The sequence below is a fragment of the Hypanus sabinus genome, chromosome 8 (assembly GCF_030144855.1).
Source record: "Hypanus sabinus isolate sHypSab1 chromosome 8, sHypSab1.hap1, whole genome shotgun sequence".
Classification (NCBI taxonomy): domain Eukaryota; kingdom Metazoa; phylum Chordata; class Chondrichthyes; order Myliobatiformes; family Dasyatidae; genus Hypanus; species Hypanus sabinus.
The window spans coordinates 106,251,802-106,273,610 of NC_082713.1; the positions used below are offsets into that span (position 1 = coordinate 106,251,802).

Consider the following 21,809-nt stretch of genomic DNA (forward strand, 5'->3'; position numbering starts at 1 on the left):
ATGTTGTGGCATCTCTCAGCCATGTGTCCTGTCTTGCTCCGGTAAGCTGACTGATCATCACCTGTAACAGTGCTTTACAACATCAGCTGTCAATAGTTGGGCCTCAGTTCTCGCTACTGTTGTAAGGAATTTTGTACATTTTTCCTCTGACCTTGTGGGTTTGCCCCGGGTGCTCTGCTCTCCCTCCTGTCCAAAGACATACCAGGAAGGTTAATTGGTCATTGTAAATTGCCCGGTAATTAGGTTAGGATTAATCTGGGTTCCTGCTTGCCTCAAATGGCTGGAAGGGTCTATTCCGCTAAACAACTAAATAAAGACATATTTGGACAGGTACGTGGATAGGAAGGAGTGAGAAAGCTATGGAAACTCGGGAAAATAGGGACACAAAAGACCGCAGAAGTTAGAATCCAGGGAAATGCGCAAGATGTTGGCGATGCGTGGTGGCTCACGCAGCATTTGTGGAGGGAAATGGAATGTTGACATTTTGAATCGAGGCCCTTTGTCAGACCCGGTCTCAACCTGAAGCATTGACTGTCCATTTACCTCCACGGATGCTGCCTGATCCTCGTGAGTTCTTCCAGCTTCTTGTTTGTTGCTTCAAGCCAATGGGACCATGGTTGGGTTGAGTTATTCTCCGATTTTGGCAATTTATTTGCAAACGTTTCTTCACCATACCAGGAGACATCATCAGTGTGCTATTAGTCGTGGCGTGTCCTCTGAATGCTTGGTCTTTATATATCAATCAGCTGATTGGTCGTCATAATGGAAACTCAGTTGTGATGTAGGGAGGAATTCTTGTCAACTGATTGGTTGTGTGGCGAACTTCGTGAACTGTGGTCTGGATTTTGCCTGCATTGGCTCGTAAATAGGATCAAGGTCTACGTGCCTGTTTACAGAATTGTTCATGGAAAGTCAAGCTTCTGGGAATTCTCTTGCATGCCATGTGTTTGCTTGAGCCGTGACTTTCACTGATGCCCAGTTCAATTTGAGCTTCTCTCGATCTGCAAGGGTATTTCCAATGAAACCAGCCCAGGTAGGGCACCTTGCTCAGCATGGAGGAGTTGGACCAAAGGGCACATTTCCGTTTTGTTTGACTCTACGACTTTTATGTACGCAAGTACAAATTCTGGAGGTATTCGTTCCAACCCACTGGTTTCCAGTCTCCCGTTCTTCAACCCAGGCTACCTGCTAGGGATCCAGGGTTACAGAAATAGCTCTGTGGCATATTAAAAATGCAATGGGCTCATGAAAAACCAATGAGCACAGAGCTTTTTAGAGAAAGCTTTTCTGTCTAAAAGTGAATGAATGCAGAAACTGTGGTTTAAAATAAATCAGCCTTTGATCCCAGGTGGTGTGATTGTAATGTGTGCCTAGTTCAGATTTAGAAACATAATGACAGTAACTCCAGAGTGTTTTGAGCAGGCAATCAGAGGCAGGCACTTACTGCTTCACTCAACACTAGGTAACCACAGTCAAAGCTGTTTCTCGGATGTCTGTCTCCCTCACAAAATTCCATAGAGTCACCTGGACATTTGCTACAACTGTCTCTGCATCATAGAAATGTTATGCCCCAGACAGAGGCCATTCAGTCCACCAAGCCTATACTAGCACAATCCTCAGTCCCATTCCCCTGTACTTTCACCATAATTCTGAAAATTATACCCTCATTTGCCTGTATTTAATATGCTTTTGAAGACATCAGTTCTGATCTAAAACTAGTTAATAACAACGCGAACATTCTCATCTTCATGCAGAACTCTTCTCCGGATGATTTGATGACTCGGTCAATGGGAGCTGTTGAAATGATGATTGAAAATAAAAAAAAAACTGCACACGCTGGAAGCCTAAAATGAAAACTAGGTGTACTGGTATACCCAGCAGGTCAGATAGCATCTGTGGATGGAGAAACAGCCAGTGCTTCAGGTGTAAGAACCTGGACTGTTGACTGTCGGAGGGTATCAGACCTAAAATGTTGACTGTTTTTCTCGCTCCAGTGATGCCGCCTGCTCTGGTGAGCGATTGCAGTATTTTCTGTCTTATTGCTGGACTTTGATTGTGTTTGTTCTGTTCAAAAGAATCTCTGCCTTAGTCAGTGTATTCTAGATTCTAATCACCCAAACTTAAAGAGGGATATTTTTCCTCATTTCATTTACACAAACTTTATTCAGTCCTCATAACTTTATATGCCTCAGTGTTCCAGCCTCCTCTGTTCCAAAGAATTTAACTGCTAACTATGCCTGTTTAATCTTTCATCATAGCTGCAGTGTTCTAGCTCTGACAGTACTGTTCCCTCTAAGCTGTGCAGGTGCGTGGCCATGCACTAACTGAAATGCTCCCTTGCTCTTGTCCTTGTGGCCGCACAACTGGGAAAAAGACAGACCAGAAAAAGTTTATGAAACATGAAAGATTTGTGTTGTACTGATTTTCAATATACCCTTCAATTAAATAAAATCAAAAGAATGTGATTTTTCAATTTTCATTCTAAATATTCATAGTGTGCATATTACAAAAAAAAACATTTAAAGTGCCTCTCAGTTTCCAGGCTGTGTGAAAACTGCTCAGAGCAATGGCTGGCCTGCACAGCTGTAAACAAAAGTTAGAGGGAACATTACCTGGCAATATCCTCAAAAATCACTCTGCATTTTCTCCACAGCAAACTTATCCTTCTCCTAATGTGATGTCCAGAACCGTACTTAAAGTTAAGTACAGTCGTATGCGGTTCTAGCGTAATCTCTCTGATCTTATATTCTATGCCTTGGCTAATAGAGGCAAACATCTTGCATGTTTTTTTAACCACTTCATTAACATATCATTCCCCCTACCTTAAAATGTAAATTATTAATACTAGCAACAAACAAATAATGGACTGGGTACTAGACAAATGGTGGACGATGCGAGAGGAATGGGTTAGGATGATCTTGAAGTAGGTTATAAAGCCTTGCTCTTATGCGTCCTGATGAAGGGTCTCGGCCCAAAATGTCGCTTTATACTTTTTCATAGATGCTGCCTGGCCTGCTGAGTTCCTCCAGCATTTTGTGTGTGTTACTTGAATTTCCAGCATCTGCAGATTTTCTCCTGTTTGCTCTTATGTTAAAAGGCTGTGCTCTAATGTTCTATGATGTCCTATTCAAGTTCTGTAGCAGCTCAATGGTAATAGCTTTCCAGTCAAAGAAACATCTGTGAATCCTTTGCTTGTCACTGTACTAGTTCTTGAATGCGATTTGCTATTCTTCCTTTAACGCCTGCTACACGTAACCTTGTCAAAAGATTTGCTAAAATCCATGCAGGTTACATCAGACATGCTATCCTCATTGACCTTACTTGCCTCCACAAAAAAATCCAATTAACTTAGCCACAACCTTCCCTTGACAGATCATGTTGACTATATCTAATCAGTATTTCTTCTTAAATGAAGGTTTGTACTGCCCTTCAGAGTTGCTTCCAATAATCTGCTCACTGCCAAGATTAAACTAACTGGCCTGTATCCTTCTCCAGTGTACCCCTTCCTCCCTTCCAACTAACAATATATTTGCTGTCCTCTATTCTTACAGTGCTGTAGCTATAGCAGAGAGTAATTTAAAAAGGTGGTCAGATCCTCCACAGATTCCTCCTTGGCTTCTTTTAATAGTCCAGGATATATTGGCTATCATTTTCAAAGATGTGAAAGCTTTTAATACTTCTACCATTCAATAATTTACACATTGATGACAATCAGAACATCAGCACTCTGTTTTGTTAAGATAACTTAAGGTACTCATTGAGAATTCCACCCACACAAGGTTAACTTTTCCTGGTCCTTAAAGAGACCTTATTCTTTCCTTAGTTCCCCTCTTGTCCATGTATTTATAAAGCACCTTATATTTCATTTACATGGAAGTGCCTTTCGTTTCTTTTGCCTTTGCTTTCTCAGTTTTCCTTTCAATGCCATCCTCACGTGTTCTATATTTTTATATATTAACATTAAGTTCCTGGTAGGTGATGTAAGACTTTCTTAGCTTTATACTGCCATGGACATTTTCAACAGAGGATTCCAGAGCAACACACACAAAATACTGGAGGAGCTCAGCTCGTCAGGTAGCATTGGTGGAAATGAGTAAACAATCGATGTTCTGGGCTGAGATCCATAAGAAGTAAGAAACAGGAGCAGGAGTAGGCCATCTGGCCCATCGAGCCTGCTCCGCTATTCAATAAGATTGTGGTTGATCTGGCCACAGACTCGTCTCCATTTACCTGCCTTTTCCCCGTAACCCTTAATTCCCCATCAATGCAAAAATCTAAACAACCTTGTCTTAAATATATTTACTGAGGTAGCCTCCACTGCTTCATTGGGCAGAGAATTCTACAGATTCACCACTCTCTGGGAAAAGCAGTCCCGGCTCATCTCCATCCTAAATCTACTCCCCTGAATCTTAAGGCTAGGTCCTCTACCAGTGGAAAGCACTTTCCTGCCTCTATCTTATCTATCCCTTTCATAATTTGATGTTGCTAATAGATCACCCTTCTTCAGGACTACAAATGAATGATGAAGACTTCAGAATAAAAAGTGGGGAGAGGGTAAGGAAGATAGCTAGAATGTGTTAGGTGAAGCCAGGTGAGTTCTCTGGCTTGTCCTTTCCTACAATAAACATACAAAATTCCGGAAACATTCATTAGGCTGGGCTGCATCTATGGAAAGAGAAACTTAGCTAACATTTCAAGAGTAAGATTATTGATCTGAACTCAGAAAGAAAAGAAAGACAAGGTTATTTTAAGTAGCAGAAAGAATGGAGGAAGGAATGGATAGAACAAAGGGAATATTTGTAACAGTCTGAGACTAGGATTGTCTTGGGGATAAGTTGCAGAGAAAATAGAGGAAAAGGAGGATAGGACAATGGGAATATTTGTGATAGATTTGCCTTGGTGATAACAAGAATTATCAACCTCCACTTCAAATACACTCAATGACCTGGCCTGCATAGCTGCCTGTAGCAACAAATTCCACAGATTCATTCTTCCTCATCTCCATTCTAAATGGACCCTCTATTCTGAGGTTGTACTCTGTGGTACTAGACTCACCCGCTATAGGAAATATCCTTCCAACATCCATTCTGTCTAAACTGTTCAACGTTCGATAGGTTTTAATGAGATCCTCCCCCCCTCCCCCCCACCATTCTTCTAAATTCCGGCGAGTACAGGTCCAGAGCTTCAAACACTCCTCATATGATAAGCTTTTCAATCCCAGAATCATTTTTGTGAATCTCATTTGAACCCTCTCCAACATCAGCACATGCTTTCTTAGATAAGGGCCCAAATCTGCTCATAATACTCCAAGTGAGGTCTCAGGAATGCCTTATAAGTCCAAGCATAATATCCTTGATTTTATACCTGTAAGTATAAGTATACCTGTAAGTTACACTTATAGGAAAATTTGCACAAGGACTCCCAAGTCCCTTTGCACCTCAAATTTTTGAATTTTCTCTCTGTTTAGAAAGTAGTGTACACTTTTACTCTCTATACCAAAATGCATGACTATACAGTTCCCAACACTGTTTTCCATGTCACTTCTTTGCTTTTTCTCCTAATCAGTCTAAATCCTTCTTCAGCATTCCTGCTTTCTCAACACTACTTGCCCTTCAACCTATCTTTGTATCATCTACAAATTTGGCCACAAAGCCATCAATGCCATCATCCAAATCATTGACATACAACATAAAAAGAAGCTGTCCCAACACAGAATACTGTGGACCAACACTAGTCACTGGCAACCAATCAGAAAATGCTCCCTTTATTCCCACTTTTTTACCTCCTGCCAGTTAGCCAATGCTCTATCGATATTAGTATCTTTCCTGTGACACCATGGGCTTGTAACATGTTAAACAAGCTTTTGTGTGGCATCTTGCCAAAGGCATTTTGAAAATCCAAGTACGCAACATACACTGATTCTCCTTTGTTTGTGCTGCTTGTTTTTCCCTCAATGAATTCCAAGATTTGTCAAGCAAGCATGGTTTCCTTGTTTTATCTTGTGCTTCCAAATACCCTGAAATGTCATCTTTATCAATCGACTGCAACATATTTCCAACCATTGAGGTCAGACTAACTGGCTTATAACTTCCTTTCTTCTGCCTCTCTCTCTTCTTGAAGAACTGAGTTACATTTGCAGTTTTCCAGTCCTCCAGTACCTTGCCAGAATCTAGTGATTCTTGAAAGGTTATTACTGATGCCTCCATGATCTCTTTAGCCACCTCTTTCAGAGTCCTGGGGTGTACGCCTTCTGGTCCAGGTGACTTATCTACCTACAGACTTTTCAGTTTCAAGAACCTTCTCTCTAGCTGTGATAACTTCACACACTTCATGACGCTTGACACCTGGAAGATCCACCATATTGCCTATGTCTTTATCCTGTGCCTTAGCCATTGCTGCTGTGTCATCATCCCTGCCAGTGTTCTTCTCCAATCAATTCTGGTCAACTCCTCTCTCATATCTCTGTAATTCCCATTACTCCACTGTAATACTGATACATTTGACTTTAGCTTCTCCTTCTCAAATTTCAGGGTGAATTCGATCAGATTATGATCACTTTCCCCTAAAGGTTCTTTTACCTTAAGCTCTCTAATCAATTATTTCTGGTTTCTTGCAAAACACCCAATCCAGAGTAGCTGATCCTCAACCACGAGCTGTTCTTAGATGCCAACTCACAGGCACTCTAGAAATTCCCCTCCTGTAATCCAGCACCAACCTGAATTTCCCAACCTGCCTCCATATTAAAGTCCTCCATGACTATTGTAACATTGTACTTCAGGCATGCATTTTCTACCTTCTGTTGTAATTGTAGGCCACATCCTTATTACTGTTTGGGGCTCTCTATACAGCTCTCATCAGGGTCTTTTTACCTTTGCAGTTCCTTAGCTCTATCCACAATGATTCAACACCTTCCAACCCGAGATCATCTTTTTCTTAGGATTTGGTTTAATTTTTTACCAACAGAGCAACACCGACTCCTCTGCCTTCCTGCCTATCCTTTTGATACAATGTGTATCCTTGAATGTTAAGCTCCCAGTTATAATCTTCTTTCAGCCATGATTCAGTGATGCCCACAACATCACACCTGCCAATCTGTAACTGTGCTGCAAGCTCATCTACCTTATTCTGTATACTGTGTGCATTCAGTTACAACTCCTTCAGTCCTGTATTTACCCTTTTCGATCTTGCAACCTTTTGATTGATAAATTTGTCTAAGGTGTTACCAACATCTGCCTCCACAACCTCTCCATTAACTGTTCTGGCAGTCTGGTTCCTATCCCCCCACAATTCTACTTTAAACCCCACTGTGCAGCATTAACAAACCTTCCCTGTAGGATATTAGTCCCCTTCAGTTAAGGTGCAAACCATCCCTTCTGTACAGATCCCACCTTCCCTGGAAGAGAGCCCAGTGATCCCAAAATCTTATGCCCTTCCTCCTACACCAATTCTTTAGCCATGCGTTAAACTGTATAACCTTCCTACATTCTAGCCTCTTTCACTCGTGGCACAGGTAGCGATCCTGAGATCACAACCCTGGTGATTCTGCCCTTTAACTTACCACCTAACTCTCTGAACTCCCTTTGCAGAACCTCATCACTTGTCCTACCCATGAAATTGGTACCTACATGGACCTCAACTTCTGGCTGTTCAACTTTCCACTTAAGAATGCTGAGGATTTGATCCTTGATATCCTGGACCCTGACATCTGGAAGCAACATACCATTTGGGAATCTTGTTCTTGCCCATAGAAACTCCTGTTCTTTCCCCTAACTAACAAATCTCCTATTGCCACAGTGTGCATCTTCTTCCCCTTTTCTGTCTGAGTCACAGAGGCAGATATCTGACCACTGTGACCTTCCTCTGTTAGATCATTCCCCCCCCCCCCCCCCCCAGCAGTATCCAAAATGATACACCTGTTGTTGAGGGAGATGGCCACTGGGGTACTCTGCAGTGGCTCCTTAACCCCTTTCCCTTCCTGACTGTCACCCATTTTCCTGCATTCTGCACCTTGGGTGTAACTTTCTCTCAATGTGTCCTGTCTATCACCCCTTCAGCCTCCTGAATGATCCAGAGTTCATCCAGTTCCACCTCCAACTCCTTAATGCGGTTTATTAGAAGCTGCAGCTGGATGCACCTTGCAGTTGTAGTGGTCAGGGTCTCTGGAGGTCTCCCTGCCTTTCCACATCCTGCAAGAGGAGCATCTTACTATCCGGCCTGACATCTCTACTGTCCTAGCTGAGCAGATATAAAGAAGAGAAGGAAAAACCTTTCGTTTTGCTTTTTCTGAGTGAAGCTGCTCTTCATTGAAGAGCATTGAAGCCTCGAAGAGCTCAAGCCGTAAGATCACCATTCTGACTCCGTCCAGCACTTGCCCTTGCCTTCCTTTAACTTGCTCTTACTAACTACTCCCAAATGCTGATGAGCTCTATTATGCTGCTGTGAACCAGTCCTGCCTTTTATCCTCTGGCAGTGACCTGATTGAAATCCCCTTCTCTCCAAACTTTTGATGTCCAATTGGCCACTGATCAAAGTTCTGTATAGTATTAGTATATGTCACCATATAAAAAATTGAGATTAATTTTCTTGCAAAAGAAGAAAATAAAATAGATAACACAGAGAACATGAGTTGTAGAATCCTTGAAAGTGTGTCTGTAGGTTGTGGAATTAGTTCAGAGTTGTGGTGACTGAAGTTATTCACATCAATTCAGGAGCCTGATACTTAGTAGAATAATCACTGTTCCTGAACCTGGTGGCTCCTGAACCTCCTTACCGATGGTAGCAGCAAGAAGCGATGGATGGTGGGGGTCATTGATGATGGATGCTCCTTTCTTGTGGCAGCGCACCTTGTGAATGTACTCAATGTTGGGGAGGGCTTTGCCTGTATCCACCACTTTCTGTAGCCTTTTCCATTCCTGGTGTTTCCATCCCACACCGGGACTCAACCAGCTCGGATGCTCTCCACTGTGTACTTATAGAACAGTCAGAGAAACTCATTGATCATAGGTGCTTCCATGCCTAGATCTGCATGCCTCTCTTGTTACCGAAGAACTGGCAGGCAACGGTAACTCAGACTTATGCGTGCCGCAGGACAGAATCCGACAAAACATTACACAGAGCCTCATGAGGATTTGTCCGACTGGGTGATGAGGAATGGATTTTTAAAAGATGATGAGAGGTGACTTGACAGAGGTGTACAAGATGATAAGTGGCATAGATTGAGTGGATAGTCAGAGGCTTTTTCTCCCTGGGTGGACGTGGCTAAAATGAGAGGATATAGTTTTATGGTGATTAGAGGAAGGTAGTTCTGGAGACCAAATGTCAACCGACATCTTTTATGAACCTACTGACTCTCATGGTTATCTTGACTATACCTCCTCCCACCCTATCTCCTGTAAAAATGCTATTCCCTTTTCTCATTTTCCTCAACATCAGCAATGCCCTCCTTCTTCAAAGAATGGGGTTTCCCTCCATCTACTATCAATGCTGCCCTCACCCGTGTCACCTCCATTTCCCAAAAATCTGTGCTCAACCCATCTTCCCACTGCCTTAGCTGTGTTAAGAGTCCCCCTTGTCCTTTCCTACCACCTCATCAGTCCCTATGTTCAACACATTAACCTCTGCAAATCCTGCCATCTCCAAAGGGAACCTACTACTAAACATATCCCTACCTTCCTTACTCCACTTTCTGTAGGGTTTGCTTCCTTTGTGATTCCCTTCTCCAGTCGTTCCTCCCTACTAATCATCCTCCGGGCACTTAACCCTGCAAACGGCCTCAGTACTACTCCTGCCCCTACACCTCCTCCCTCACCTCCATCCAGGCCGCCAAACAGTCCTTCCAGGTGAGGCAACACTTCAATTGTGAATCTGCTGGGGTTGTCTATTGTTTCCCGTGCTCCCGATGCAGCTTCCTCCATTGCTGAGACCTGTTGTAAACTGGAGTACCACTTTGTCGCATGTCTGCAGCATCCGTCACAAACGTGACTTCCCAGAAGCCAAACCTTTTAATCCTGGTTCCCATTCCTCTTCCGAGGCATCGAGGCATGGCCCCTCTTTGAGGCCACGCTCAGGTTGGAGGAGGAGCTCCTCATGTTCTGTCTGGGTACCCTCCAACCTGATGGTACTAATATCAGTTTCTCCTTCCAGTAAACAAATTCCACACCCTCCCCCTTCCTCTATTCTCTGCTCTGAGCTTTCACTTCTTCTCACCTGCCTATTACTTCCCCTGTGTCCACTGCTCCTTCCTTTTCTCCTATTGTCTACCCTCCTCTCCTATCAGGTTCGTTCTTCTCCTGTCCTTGACATTTCCCACACAGCTGGCTCCACCTATCACCTTTCAGCTAGCTTCTTTCCCCTCCCCCACCTTTTTATTCTGACATCTCCCCCCCTTCCTCTCAGTCCTGAAGAATGTTCTCGGCCCAAAACGTTGACTATTTATTCATTTCCATAGATGCTGCCTGCCCTCTGAGTTCCTCCAGCATTTGTGTGTGTTGCTCTGGATTTCCAATGTCTACATACTTCCTCATATTTGCGATAGAAGAAGTAGGTTTTTTACACAGAGAGTGGTGAGTATATGGATTGCCTTGCGAGACACAGTGGTAGAGGCAGATACATTATGGACATTTGAGAAACATGTAGAGGAAGTAAAAGTAGAGGGTTAGATTGATCTTCAAGTAGGTCAAAAGGTTGGCACAACATCGTGGGCTGAAGGGCCTTGTACTGTGCTGTTCTGTGTTCAAAAATGGACTCTGGAAGGGGCTGCGCTGGAGATGAATGAGTGGACGTGCTCACTGAAGTAATCGTGGATCCTCAGCTGAAGGCAAGTCTCCAGTGGTTTGACACAGGTATAGCTTTTCTGAATGCTCTAAAAATATCAGCATTGTTGACCTTGTTAAAGAGACTAGATGTGCAGAAACTAGAGCTGTGTATCATAAACATAAGGAAAGCGGAGCGTTAATCTTTTGGCAGGACAGCAGTAGATGCCTGATACCAAAGGGCATCTAGTTCAGGCGAGAGGGGGAAGTTCAAAGGAGATGTATGGGGCAAGTTTTTGTTACAGTGCCTGGAACGCACTGCTCAGGCTGGCAGTGGAGGCTAATACAATGTGCGGGAAGTTGAAGATATGGGCCTTATGTAGGCAGTAGGGATGCTATCATGGTAGTTAGCATAACGCTTTACTGCACAGGCAATTCCCGTCACTGTCTGTAATGAGCTGTGTTCACCCCGTGACCGCGTGGGCATTCCCGGGTGATCCAGTTCCCTCCCACATTCCACACATGTACTGGTTTGGGATTGGGCTTGCTGTACTGGTGCTGGGAGCATGGCAACACTTGTGGGCTGACCCGAGTAGAGCTGGTCATATACGGTATGTTTCAAAGCTTCAGTGTCCAAGTGACAAATAATGTTAGTCTTTAATCTTTATCTTTACTAATGTGATTAGTTTAGCTCAACATTGTGGGCTAAAGGGCTTATTCCTGAGCAATACTTCCCTACGTTTGATGTTCTGCAGGTCCGTACGACTCACAGCTGTTTCATGGTGCGTTTGATTTTTGGATGAAAGGTGACCAGAGATGTAGAGGGCACAGGTGTGTAACTGTTGTGGCAGATGTGTGTGGAAAACAGAATAGAGACATGCTGGACAAGATGGAAAAGACAGGCTGTCATGTGTTAGGGATTTTCAGAGGCGCGATGCAGCTGAAACACTCCGAACTCTCCTCCCCTTCCAAATACTAACTGGTTTGCACCTTTTCATTTTCTGTTCTTTTTTCACTGCAGATTGTTTTAAAATAGCATTTTTAACCTTCATTTACAAACTATGTGCTTGCAATCTTGTTTATTGTTTGTAGCTTGTAGGACCAGGAAAGTGACTGGCAAGAAGAATGTGAAGGCAGTGTTTCCAGTGGGAGAACATTAATGGGGCCACAAATCCACTCCTTCTCCAACAGGGAACTTCTGATCTAAATAAAAATGGGGGGCTATATTGGAAGGAAAGGTTAGATTGATCTTCAAATAAGTTAACATACTGGCTAATCATCATAAGCCAAAGGACCTGTACTCTGCTGTACTGTTCTGTTTACTGGTTGCCACCTACTATCCTCTTTGGATTGATGGTCAACATGGTTTTGTGCAGGAGAGGCGATACCTCACCTATCTGATTACAGTAAACGTTTTTGAGGGATGACTATGGCAGCTGATGAAGGCAGTGCCGTGGACATGCTTTCCATGGACTTCAATATAGCTTGTGTTAAGGCTGATCCAGAACATTCAGACACAAGGGATCTGAGATGTTGGCAGGCTGAATCCAAGTTTAGCTGCATTGGAGGTCTGTACCAAGTGGTGTACCGCAGGGATTGATGTCAGGACCTTTATTGTTTGTAATAAATGACTTGCGTGAGAGTGTAGCTGGTATGATGAGTAGATATGCAAATGATACAATAATTGGTGAACTCAGAGAAGGTTCTTTAAGGATACAGTGGGACATAGATCGGCTACCAGGTTAGGATGGGAGGTGTCAGGACTTAATCTAGGTAAGTGTGATGTAATGCAGCTTGGGAGGTCAGATTCTCTTCGGACATCTGGACCTTAGGATACAAGACCATAGCATCCTGATACAGGTGGATAAGGTGGCAATAAAAGCTTTTGCATACTTGCCTTCTTAGGGTGGTCCTTTGAATATAAGAGCTGGGTGATTTATGACAGCTATATACTGTATCTAGTTCTGGCCACCAAAGTACAGGACGGACGTGGTATAGAGAGGCTCACCAGGATTGTGCCTACAGTGGAGAGCTGTAGTTATAATTGGGATTGGATTATGTGGGCTTTATTCTCCATTGAACGTGCCAGGTGGAGGGGTGACTTATTCGAAGATCAATCTAACCTTTCTTTCCAATATAGCCCTCCATTTTTCAGAAGTTTCCTGTTGGAGAACGAGTGGATTTGTGGCCCTGTCACAGAGGTTTATAACATTATCAATAGAAAACATAGTAACTTTATAAGTGGATGGATTGTCGGTCTCTTTCCCAGGGCAGGAGAATCCCAAACTAGAAGGCATAGGGTTAAGGAGAAAGTGAGGAGAATTTAAAGGAGGTCTGAGGGGTAAGTTTATCAGAGAGCGTGATGAATAGTTGGAATGAACTGTAAGAGAAGGTAATGTTTAGCATGCATTTGGACAGATACTTGTTTAGGAAAGGCATAGAGGAACACAGGCCAACTGCAGGAAAATGGAATTAGTCTGGGTAGGCATCACAGTTGGCATAGACAAGATAGGCTCAGATCCCAAGAGGCCCACAGTGGTTGCTGGGAAGGCTGATTCCTGTCACTTTCTCAAGAGGCAGATATCCATTCTCTGGAAAGGATTTAAACAGTGAGTTTAAATTTCATTGGTGTAAGGTGAATTGAACAAGAAATACGAGTTCTTCCAAGAAAACAAATTTGCTCTTCATCCCCTCTTAGTCAATTCTCCACTCTGTCCTGTTTCCTCTTCTTACTTGCCTATTGGAGGTTGTGCCCGTGTATCTCTTCTTCCTTTTCTCCTATGGTTCAGTCCCCTCTCCAATCAGATTTCTTCGTATCTGGCTCTGTACCTTGTCCATCAACCTTGCTTCACCTATCACCTTCCAGCTATTACAAACAAGAGAAAATCTGTAGATGTTGGAAATTCGAGCAACATACACAAAATGCTGGAGGAACTCAGCAGGCCAGGCAGCATCTATGGAAATGAGCACAGTCAATGTTTCGTGCCGAAACCCTTTGGCAGGATTGCCAACTATCCTTCCCCTCCCCCCACCTTTTTATTCAGACATCTCTCTCCCTTCACTTCCAGTCCTGAAGAAGGATCTTGGCCCAAAACATTGGCTATTTATTCACTTCCATAGATGCTACCTGACCTGCTGAGTTCCTCCAACGTTTTGTGTGCATTGCTTTAGATTTCCAGCATCTGCAGATTTTCTTGTGTTTATAATGTAAGAGTTCATGGGTTCCTTCTCTGTTAAAATGCCTATTCCTTTATAATCCAGCAAAATGTTTCCCATGGGTCTTTACCATTTAAGGTAGAACAGAAAATGTACTCCGTCAGGCTGGAGATAGCTGGTAAGACCAACAGTTTTTCTCACCTCTGGGAGTCTCTGAAAATAGAGTGGTAGTGCAATTCCCTCTTGACCTGCAGGCTAACTGGGTGTGTCTTTTATATGAATGATCTGTTTTATTGAACCAGTCCATCTTCTTTCCTGACTTAATAGAATGCTTCCAGTTATTGATATTTTATTTAGTGGTACAGCATGGAGCAAGCCCTTCTGGTCCTTCGAGTCCTCATCCCTTTGTATCAACCCCCTGGCAAACCTGATTAACCCTAACCCAGTGATTCCCAAAGGGGGCTGTTACGTGTCCCGGGGGGCATTAGGGGAAACAGAAGTCTTGATTCTTGGATAGGATAGTAAACGGCACCCTAACTTGAGGTACGGACCGGAATGACCATGTTAACTCGTTGCCATTTCCAACATCCAATAGGCATTCCCATTTGTGTTAATTATTATTTTAATTTAGCCCTGTTAGTGATGGATAAATATGTGTGATCTCTATGAGTCTAAAGGCAGTGAAGCCTTGAATTCTAATCTTGCTAAGAAACAGAAACCACAGAAAGTGCGTCCATACATTGTTACATACCTGGAGTATGATTTTATTCCATCCCTGTCAGATCAACAACACCCCATGTATCTTACCTGTAATACTATACTGTCTAATGAAACCATCAAGATTACAGGTTCACTTCTGTATTAGACACTCTGAAATGGTTACTTATGGTATACTCAGTTCCAGAAGATGAAAGCAGCATTTGAAAAGCATTGCACACTCAAGTCATTTGCCAAGAAAGCTAAAAAATGACCTTGATGGTGGTCTCATTGTGGAAGATCTCATACAGTTGGTGAAAGATTAATAATGCCTGCTGTATCAGAAGTGCTCACCAATGCTCTCAAAATGGATACTAGTGTTTTAAAATTAATCCCCCGAGTAATAACTCTGTAGCTCATTGTATTGACGAAATGTGTGAAGACATTGAGTATCAATTATGCACAGAGCTACAAAAAACAGAATTTAGAATATGACTGGATGAGTCAACTGTGCGAGAAAATGAGGCATTGCTAATGGCAGTCGAATGGTTTATCAAAAATGAAAACATTTATGAAAAACTTATCTTCTGTAAATAGTTAAGGACAAATATCAACAGAGAATCAATCTACAACCAACTCAAAATGTACATTGAGGATAAAAGTATTCTGATTAGGAACATGATTTCTTGTGCAACAGATGGAGCACTATATTTGACAGGTCACCACGCTGGTTTAGTGGCACTTATGAAAAAGGAAATTCCAAGTCTGTTTGCAATCCATTGTGTAAATGTTATGTCAACATAACAATGGCTGTTCGAATGCTTGCTTCTTCACAGTGAAGTGCCTTGGCTGTCAAATGGCTGCTGCTTAAAATGTATCTTTGATCTTATTTTGACACTGTGTATGAATTTTTGCTCAAAGCCAACAAGAGCTTGGGAAACAAGATTGAACTTCTATGTGGAGATGTGGCGCACCTAGCCAATCTGTAAGACAAAATAAAAATTCTAAATATGAAATTGCAGAGTGATAATTCCAATTTAATCCAGGCAAAAAGTGCAGTGTTCACTTTTATCAGAAAATTGAAAATATATAACCAAAACATTGGGAGAAGAATGTTCTTACAGTTTCTCTGAATGGAAAGTCTAGCACTCTCTTTCAAAGATGGTGATTTGCAAGAGTACTGCTTAACCCTGCAGTTACTGAAAAGGATTTTTAGAATCGATTCAAGGATTTGAACGATCTGGAAATTCCAGACTGAGTAATTAACCCATGGTGGAAGAACGAGAAGAACAGAGCTTGCAAGAAGAAATGATCAAAATTTAGAATGATGGAGAAGCAAAAATGCTTTTCAAAAATGTCAGCTTTTGTGGTATGTGGCTATACTGTCATATGAAGTTTCCTGGTCTTTGGAGAAGAGCCATACTGCTCTTCATTGCATTTCCATCTGCCTACCTTGTTGAAAGAGGCTTCAAGATTCATTTATTTGTTATCAAAGAATGTATAGTTTATACAACCTTGAGATTTGCTTGCTCACAGGTAGACACAAAGCAGGAAACCTGAAAGAATTCAATTATAAGAAGAAAAAATATATAAAAATAAAAGACCAAAACTTGATGCGCAAGAGAAAAAAAAATGCAATCATGCAAACAATTGAAGCAAGCAACAACAGCATTCCAAACCACAGTTGAGTCCTCAGATCCAAACCCCGGAGCAGCCTGTGTAGGCCCAAAGCCTCTCTTATCAGTTCATCATATGGCGATGACCATTACAGAGAACGAATAAAATTGGCTCTCGTCCTGACCAACACCCTGTCTTTTCAGTCTGTCTAGGCCGGCGTTTAAATTGACCCACCAACAGAACAGTGAAAGGCTTCAGTGTCCTGAAGAGAGGAGTGAAGCTCGCAGAGAGTGAGCAAAATCAGCTCTCGCCTCCAATCTGGGCAGCATTTAAATTGTCTAAACAGTGTAAACTACCTCACACTAGGACCTGGGCATTGGGCTTAGACCATGCCACCCAGCAACTTGCTCCAGGCCCAGATTCCATCACCCAGCCCAAAGCCACTCTCAAGCTCTTCTGCTCATCTCTTTCTCCAGAATGATTCACCTTCACACCCTGGCCAGTTGAATGAGCATCGGAACTTCTCTGCCCGGGCTGCGATTTCTTCCGCCACCCAGAGCAATTCAGCCTTGTTCCCAAGCCAGTTGAATGAACATCGGCACTTCTCTGCCCGGGCCTCGACCGCTTTTGGTGCCCAGAGCGATCCAACCTCAATCCCAGGAGCATCAGAACTTAAAGTGCAACAATTCTGCAATAAACCACCCGGGCTCATCCTCCGAACTCTCTTCACCATCGCTTGCCTCTGCTGTTTGTGGTGATAATTTAACACAATTAACCAGAGAAAAAGGTATTTTTAATGATGTTTTTAGTTGGACTCCTTATCTTTTTGACTACCAGAAGTTGTCGCACATGTTCGATTGGTAGTGCCATCTTAACCGGAAACTTAAGTGCAGTGAACCACATACTCACGTAAATAAAAAACTGAAACCGTTTGGACATCGTTACATGTGGGGACTTAAGGCTTTTGCTGTCACAAATTGAACCAGATATTTCAACTCTTGCTAAAAACCATTAAGCTCAAGGATCACATTGATATCAAAGTGGCTGTACAGCGCATGGGTACTGTGTAAGCTAGGTTTAAAGACAAATACTAATTTATTTTTCATGTTAGCATATGGTAGGCATGTTTTTACACTATGGGAACGCTGGAAAGTATATTGTGCCTAGTGGGGCATTGGCAAGTATGATGGTGCTTTAGAGGGGCATGACAGGTCTGAAAGTACTTTAGAGGGGGTGTTTGGCTAAAAAAGGTTGGGAAATACTGCTCTAACTTAATCATGGGACAACTTACAATAACCAAATAACCTACCCGATATGTCTTTGAAGTGTTGGAGGAAAGCGGAGAACCCAGAGAAAGGCCATGCGTTTCAAGGGGAGGACATACAGAGATTCCTTACGAACTGAACTCTGGAGAGCCCCGAGCTGTAATAGCATCGCGCTGTCCACTGTGGTACCGTGGCACCAGATTTAGAGTAGTTAGAGTAAAGGGTGATTTGTTTGAGTTGAAAGCTATTTGCTTAGTTGGACAGCTGCTAGCAATTGGCCCACTGTAATTCTGCCATCAGCATAGTAGACATATTGACATTTAATGCCGTGCTCTGTAGTAATGATTAATATTTGCGGATTTAAACCGGAGCCCAGTGGGTGTTACCTCGACCTGAGTGAGAAGTGTCCATATTCAAGCCCCATTCCTAATACTTAATGTCAAAAGTCCAGTCTGATATAGAAGATCAAAATAAGAACTGCAGATGCTAGAAATTGGAATACAGCAGATTCTGGTTCATTGGGCCCTCGGTTAATCGGGACAGCCAATTAATTGGGGCAACTCTTAAAGAACAATAACTAATGGAGAAAATAGCCAGGCCCTTAACTTATTTGTGATACTCTGCTGCTTTATTGGGACAAGAGACTGTTGCTGAACAGATTCTCACAATGTCAGTCATGTTCACTTGTTAGACACTACATCATGCATAGAGCGCATATTTTTTTAAATAGCATCAGTTACATTTGTTTGTGTTTAATAAGCAGTGATTTTTATCATTGATAGTTGGCTAGAAATAAGCAGTAAGACAATGCAGAACTGTTTTGCTCACTGCAGTTTCAAGCATTTCAGATTTGGAGATGCCAGGAACAGCCAGGAGTGAAAATAAATGATTTCACTGCTTCAGCAAGTTAAGGACTATGAAGAATTTGAATGTATTGCCAATTATCTTGAATGTTTTAATGAAAATGAAGATTTGGAGGATGCCATCATCAAAAGCATTGTTTGAAGGCAGTTCATGATTTACACTAGGTATTGGTACTGATTTTGTTCATTTACAGTCAACCAAATAAACACTGGATTAATTCCTCTATTAATAGATATTAGGAATAATACACAGTAGTATTGATAGTGATCAATTTTGTTCTGTATTTCATTGAAATTCATTATTTGTTAATCAGTTAAACAGTAGTTAGTTTTTTTATAACCTTTTAACTATTTCCATGAAACTTCAGCTAATCAGGGCAGCCACTTAATTGGGCCAAAATGTACTGGTTTCAATGTGTCCCAGTTAACTGGAATCCTGTGTAATTTGTTTACAGATACAGACCAGTAACAGGCCCTTCCGGCCCAACGAGCCCACGCCACCCAGTTACATCCATATGCCCAATTAACCTGCTCTCCTGTACATCTTTGGGATGTGGGAGGAAACCAGTGCACACATGGTCATGGGGAGGACATACCAACTCCTTTCAGACAGCAGAGGAATTGAACCTGGGTCACTGGCACCGTGAAAGCGTTACTTAAACTGCTACGCTACCATGCTGCCACCTTTATACTTAGAAACAGCTTCTTCCCATCTGCCAGCAGATTTTTGAATGTCCTATGAACCTTTTTTGCACTATTTATTTATTATATCTTTATTATAACTTGTAGTTTCTTTTCTGTATTGCTCTGTACAGCTGCCACAAAAACAAATTGCACGACATACGTCAGTGATAATAAATCTGATTTAGACTGTGATTCTGAAATAAAAACAGAAATTGTTTTAAAAGCTCAGTAGGTCAGGTGTGGAAAGAGAAACAGGTAAGGCTTTGGGTCTGTGACCCTTCTGTTGCTCCAGTGCAGTAGTAAGGGCATACGATGCAATGTGTGGGGCATTTGTTAAGTTAAGACAATAAACTATGATCCTTTTGAGTGGGTGATAAAGTCCCCAGGATGTGTTTCATATTTTTGAAATTCTTCATGTGATTATTTCAGAGTTAATATCAGATGAAAAATTTGTCTGATCATTTCGATCAAGGGATCTTGCTGCTGCCTTTCCGTGCATTCCAACTCTCCACAATTAGAATATAGAACATAGAACGATAAAGGACATACTGCTCCTTTGGCCTACAATATTGTGCCTACCATTTGATTTCTTTAAAATTTAGAAATACAGTGCCGTAACAGGCCTGAATGGCCCAACAAGGCCATGGTGCCCAGTTACACTCATGTTACCAATTAACCTACTAACCCATATGCCTTTGGAACATGGAAGGAAACCAGAGCATCTGAGGAAATCCATGCAGTCACGGGGAGAACATACTCTCTGATTAATCTAACCCTTCACTTCTACGTAGGACATTACACTCCATTTTACTTATATTCACATAGAATCTCATTGCCTAAGAGTTAGAAGCTCTGAGAGTTTGAACCTCATTGGTGGCAAAGCTAACGTGTGCTATGGGACGTCTAAACATAGTTGTGTTGAAGAGGCCTTTTCTAATTAGTAGATAGTCCTGACTTGGAGCTGGTGAAGATGTTTACTTGGCCTGTTCTGCATTCTGAATGAAAGGTCTGTTTTGTCTTCTGCAGAGCAAAGAGATCGGGTTCCAGCTGCACGAGGATTTAATGAAGGTTCTCAACGAGCTCTACACGGTAAGATGACTCCAACTGCACAGCCAGCCAATTGAAGTGGGCTTGGGTGGACTTCAACTGGAGTTTGATTCGTGAAGGTGGAGCTGTGGGTGTTGTCTACATGGATTAAGGCTTTTGGCAGTCCCCCTCATGAGAGGCTCAGCTGGAAGACCAAGATGCATGAGATAGTTGGTGATATGGCCGTTTGGATTCAGAATTCGCTTGCCTGTAGAAGACAGTGGGTAGCAGTCAATAAGACATATTCTGGCTGGCTGGAGTTTGGTAACTAGTGGTGTTCCGTACTAGGCCCTTTGCTGCCGGTGACGTTTATAAATGGCCTGGGTAAAAACATAAATGAGTGAGTTAGCAGATGAATCAAAGATTGGTGCTGCTGTGGATAGTGTAGTGAAATCAGTGGGGATATAGATCAATTGCAGTGAGTCTCATGTCAGAGGTAGGGATGTTACTGGAGAAGATTCTTAGGGTAGGATTTATGGGCATCTGGAAAACCAAATTAGGGACTGTGTCAGCATGCTTTATATGGAGCAAATCATGTCTTACTAACTTAATTTGAGTTTTTTTGAGGAGGTGATAAAGGTAGATCTGCAGATTATGTCTGCATGGACTTTAGTAAGGCATTTCATAACTCCCCTTATGGGATTTTCATCCAGAAATGGGACCCACGCCATTTTGATTTAGAATTGGCATCTCCGCAGAAGACAAGAGGGTAGTGGTCAAACCTATTTTAGACGGCATTGGCTACAAACCATGTTAGTAACACACCAAATGCTGGAGGAATTCAGCAAGTCAGGCAGCATCTATTTTGGGCTGAAACGTCGAAAAGGGTTGAAAAGGAAGAGGACAAAATCCAGAAAAAGATGGTGGGGTGAGTTAGGGGTACAAGCTGACAGATGAGGAGGAGGGTGGGTGAGTGGAGGAGGGTGGATGAAGTAAGAATCTGGAAGGGAATAGCTGGAAGAAATAAAGGGGTGAAGAAGGAATCTGACAGGACAGCGAACTCGGAGAAAGGATAGGAGGAGTGTCAGAGGGAGGTAATGAGCAGCTAAGGAGAGAGGAAGGGATAAGAGGAAAGAGAGAGAAGGGGGAGTGGGGGCAAGAGCAAGAAATACCAGCATTTAGAGAACTCGATATTAATGCCATCAGGGAGTCTACCTCCTTACCCATCTTTGCGTTTCTTGGAGTTTCTGGGAGATGCAAGATATTATAAATCATAATTTGTCTTGTGACTACTGCTAGGAGGTTGTATTGATTTATGATATATCAGTGATTTGATTATGTTGATTGCACCTTTTGCAAGTGCACTTGAATTACTGTTCTGCACTCTGAATCATTTTCCAACCACCCAGTCTTTGCTCTTACCATTAATCCACCTTGTCACAAGAATGAGATTTGCTGACATTTGCAACATTTCAATGTTAGCCTTACATTTACCAAGCAGTTCTGAAGTTCTAGGTTTGATGAACATCTTTTTATTGAAATATTATTCTACCTCTCATTCGATTGTATGGGGGAATGTATTTTCTAACTGACCTAGTTTGCTTGTGAATTTTGAAATGAATTCGTTAAATTTATTATCTGTAATCTACCTTTATAAAAATTATTTCTTGTTTTGTAAAACCCATTGGGTAAAGATTATTCTTATTCCATTTACTTAATTATTATTATTATTAGTACCTTTCAGAGTGGAT

General features: G+C 42.2%; 1 protein-coding gene across 7 annotated transcripts in view; it reads left to right on the top strand.

Moving 5' to 3' along the window:
- srgap1a (SLIT-ROBO Rho GTPase activating protein 1a) overlaps window positions 1–21,809 on the top strand; it is a 317,376-nt gene that overhangs the window by 189,862 nt on the left and 105,705 nt on the right. For all 7 annotated transcript variants that reach the window (XM_059977536.1, XM_059977537.1, XM_059977541.1 and 4 more), the window contains exon 4: window positions 20,059–20,121. In XM_059977536.1, coding sequence (XP_059833519.1) covers window positions 20,059–20,121 — 63 coding nt within the window. The remainder of the gene's footprint in view (window positions 1–20,058; window positions 20,122–21,809) is intronic.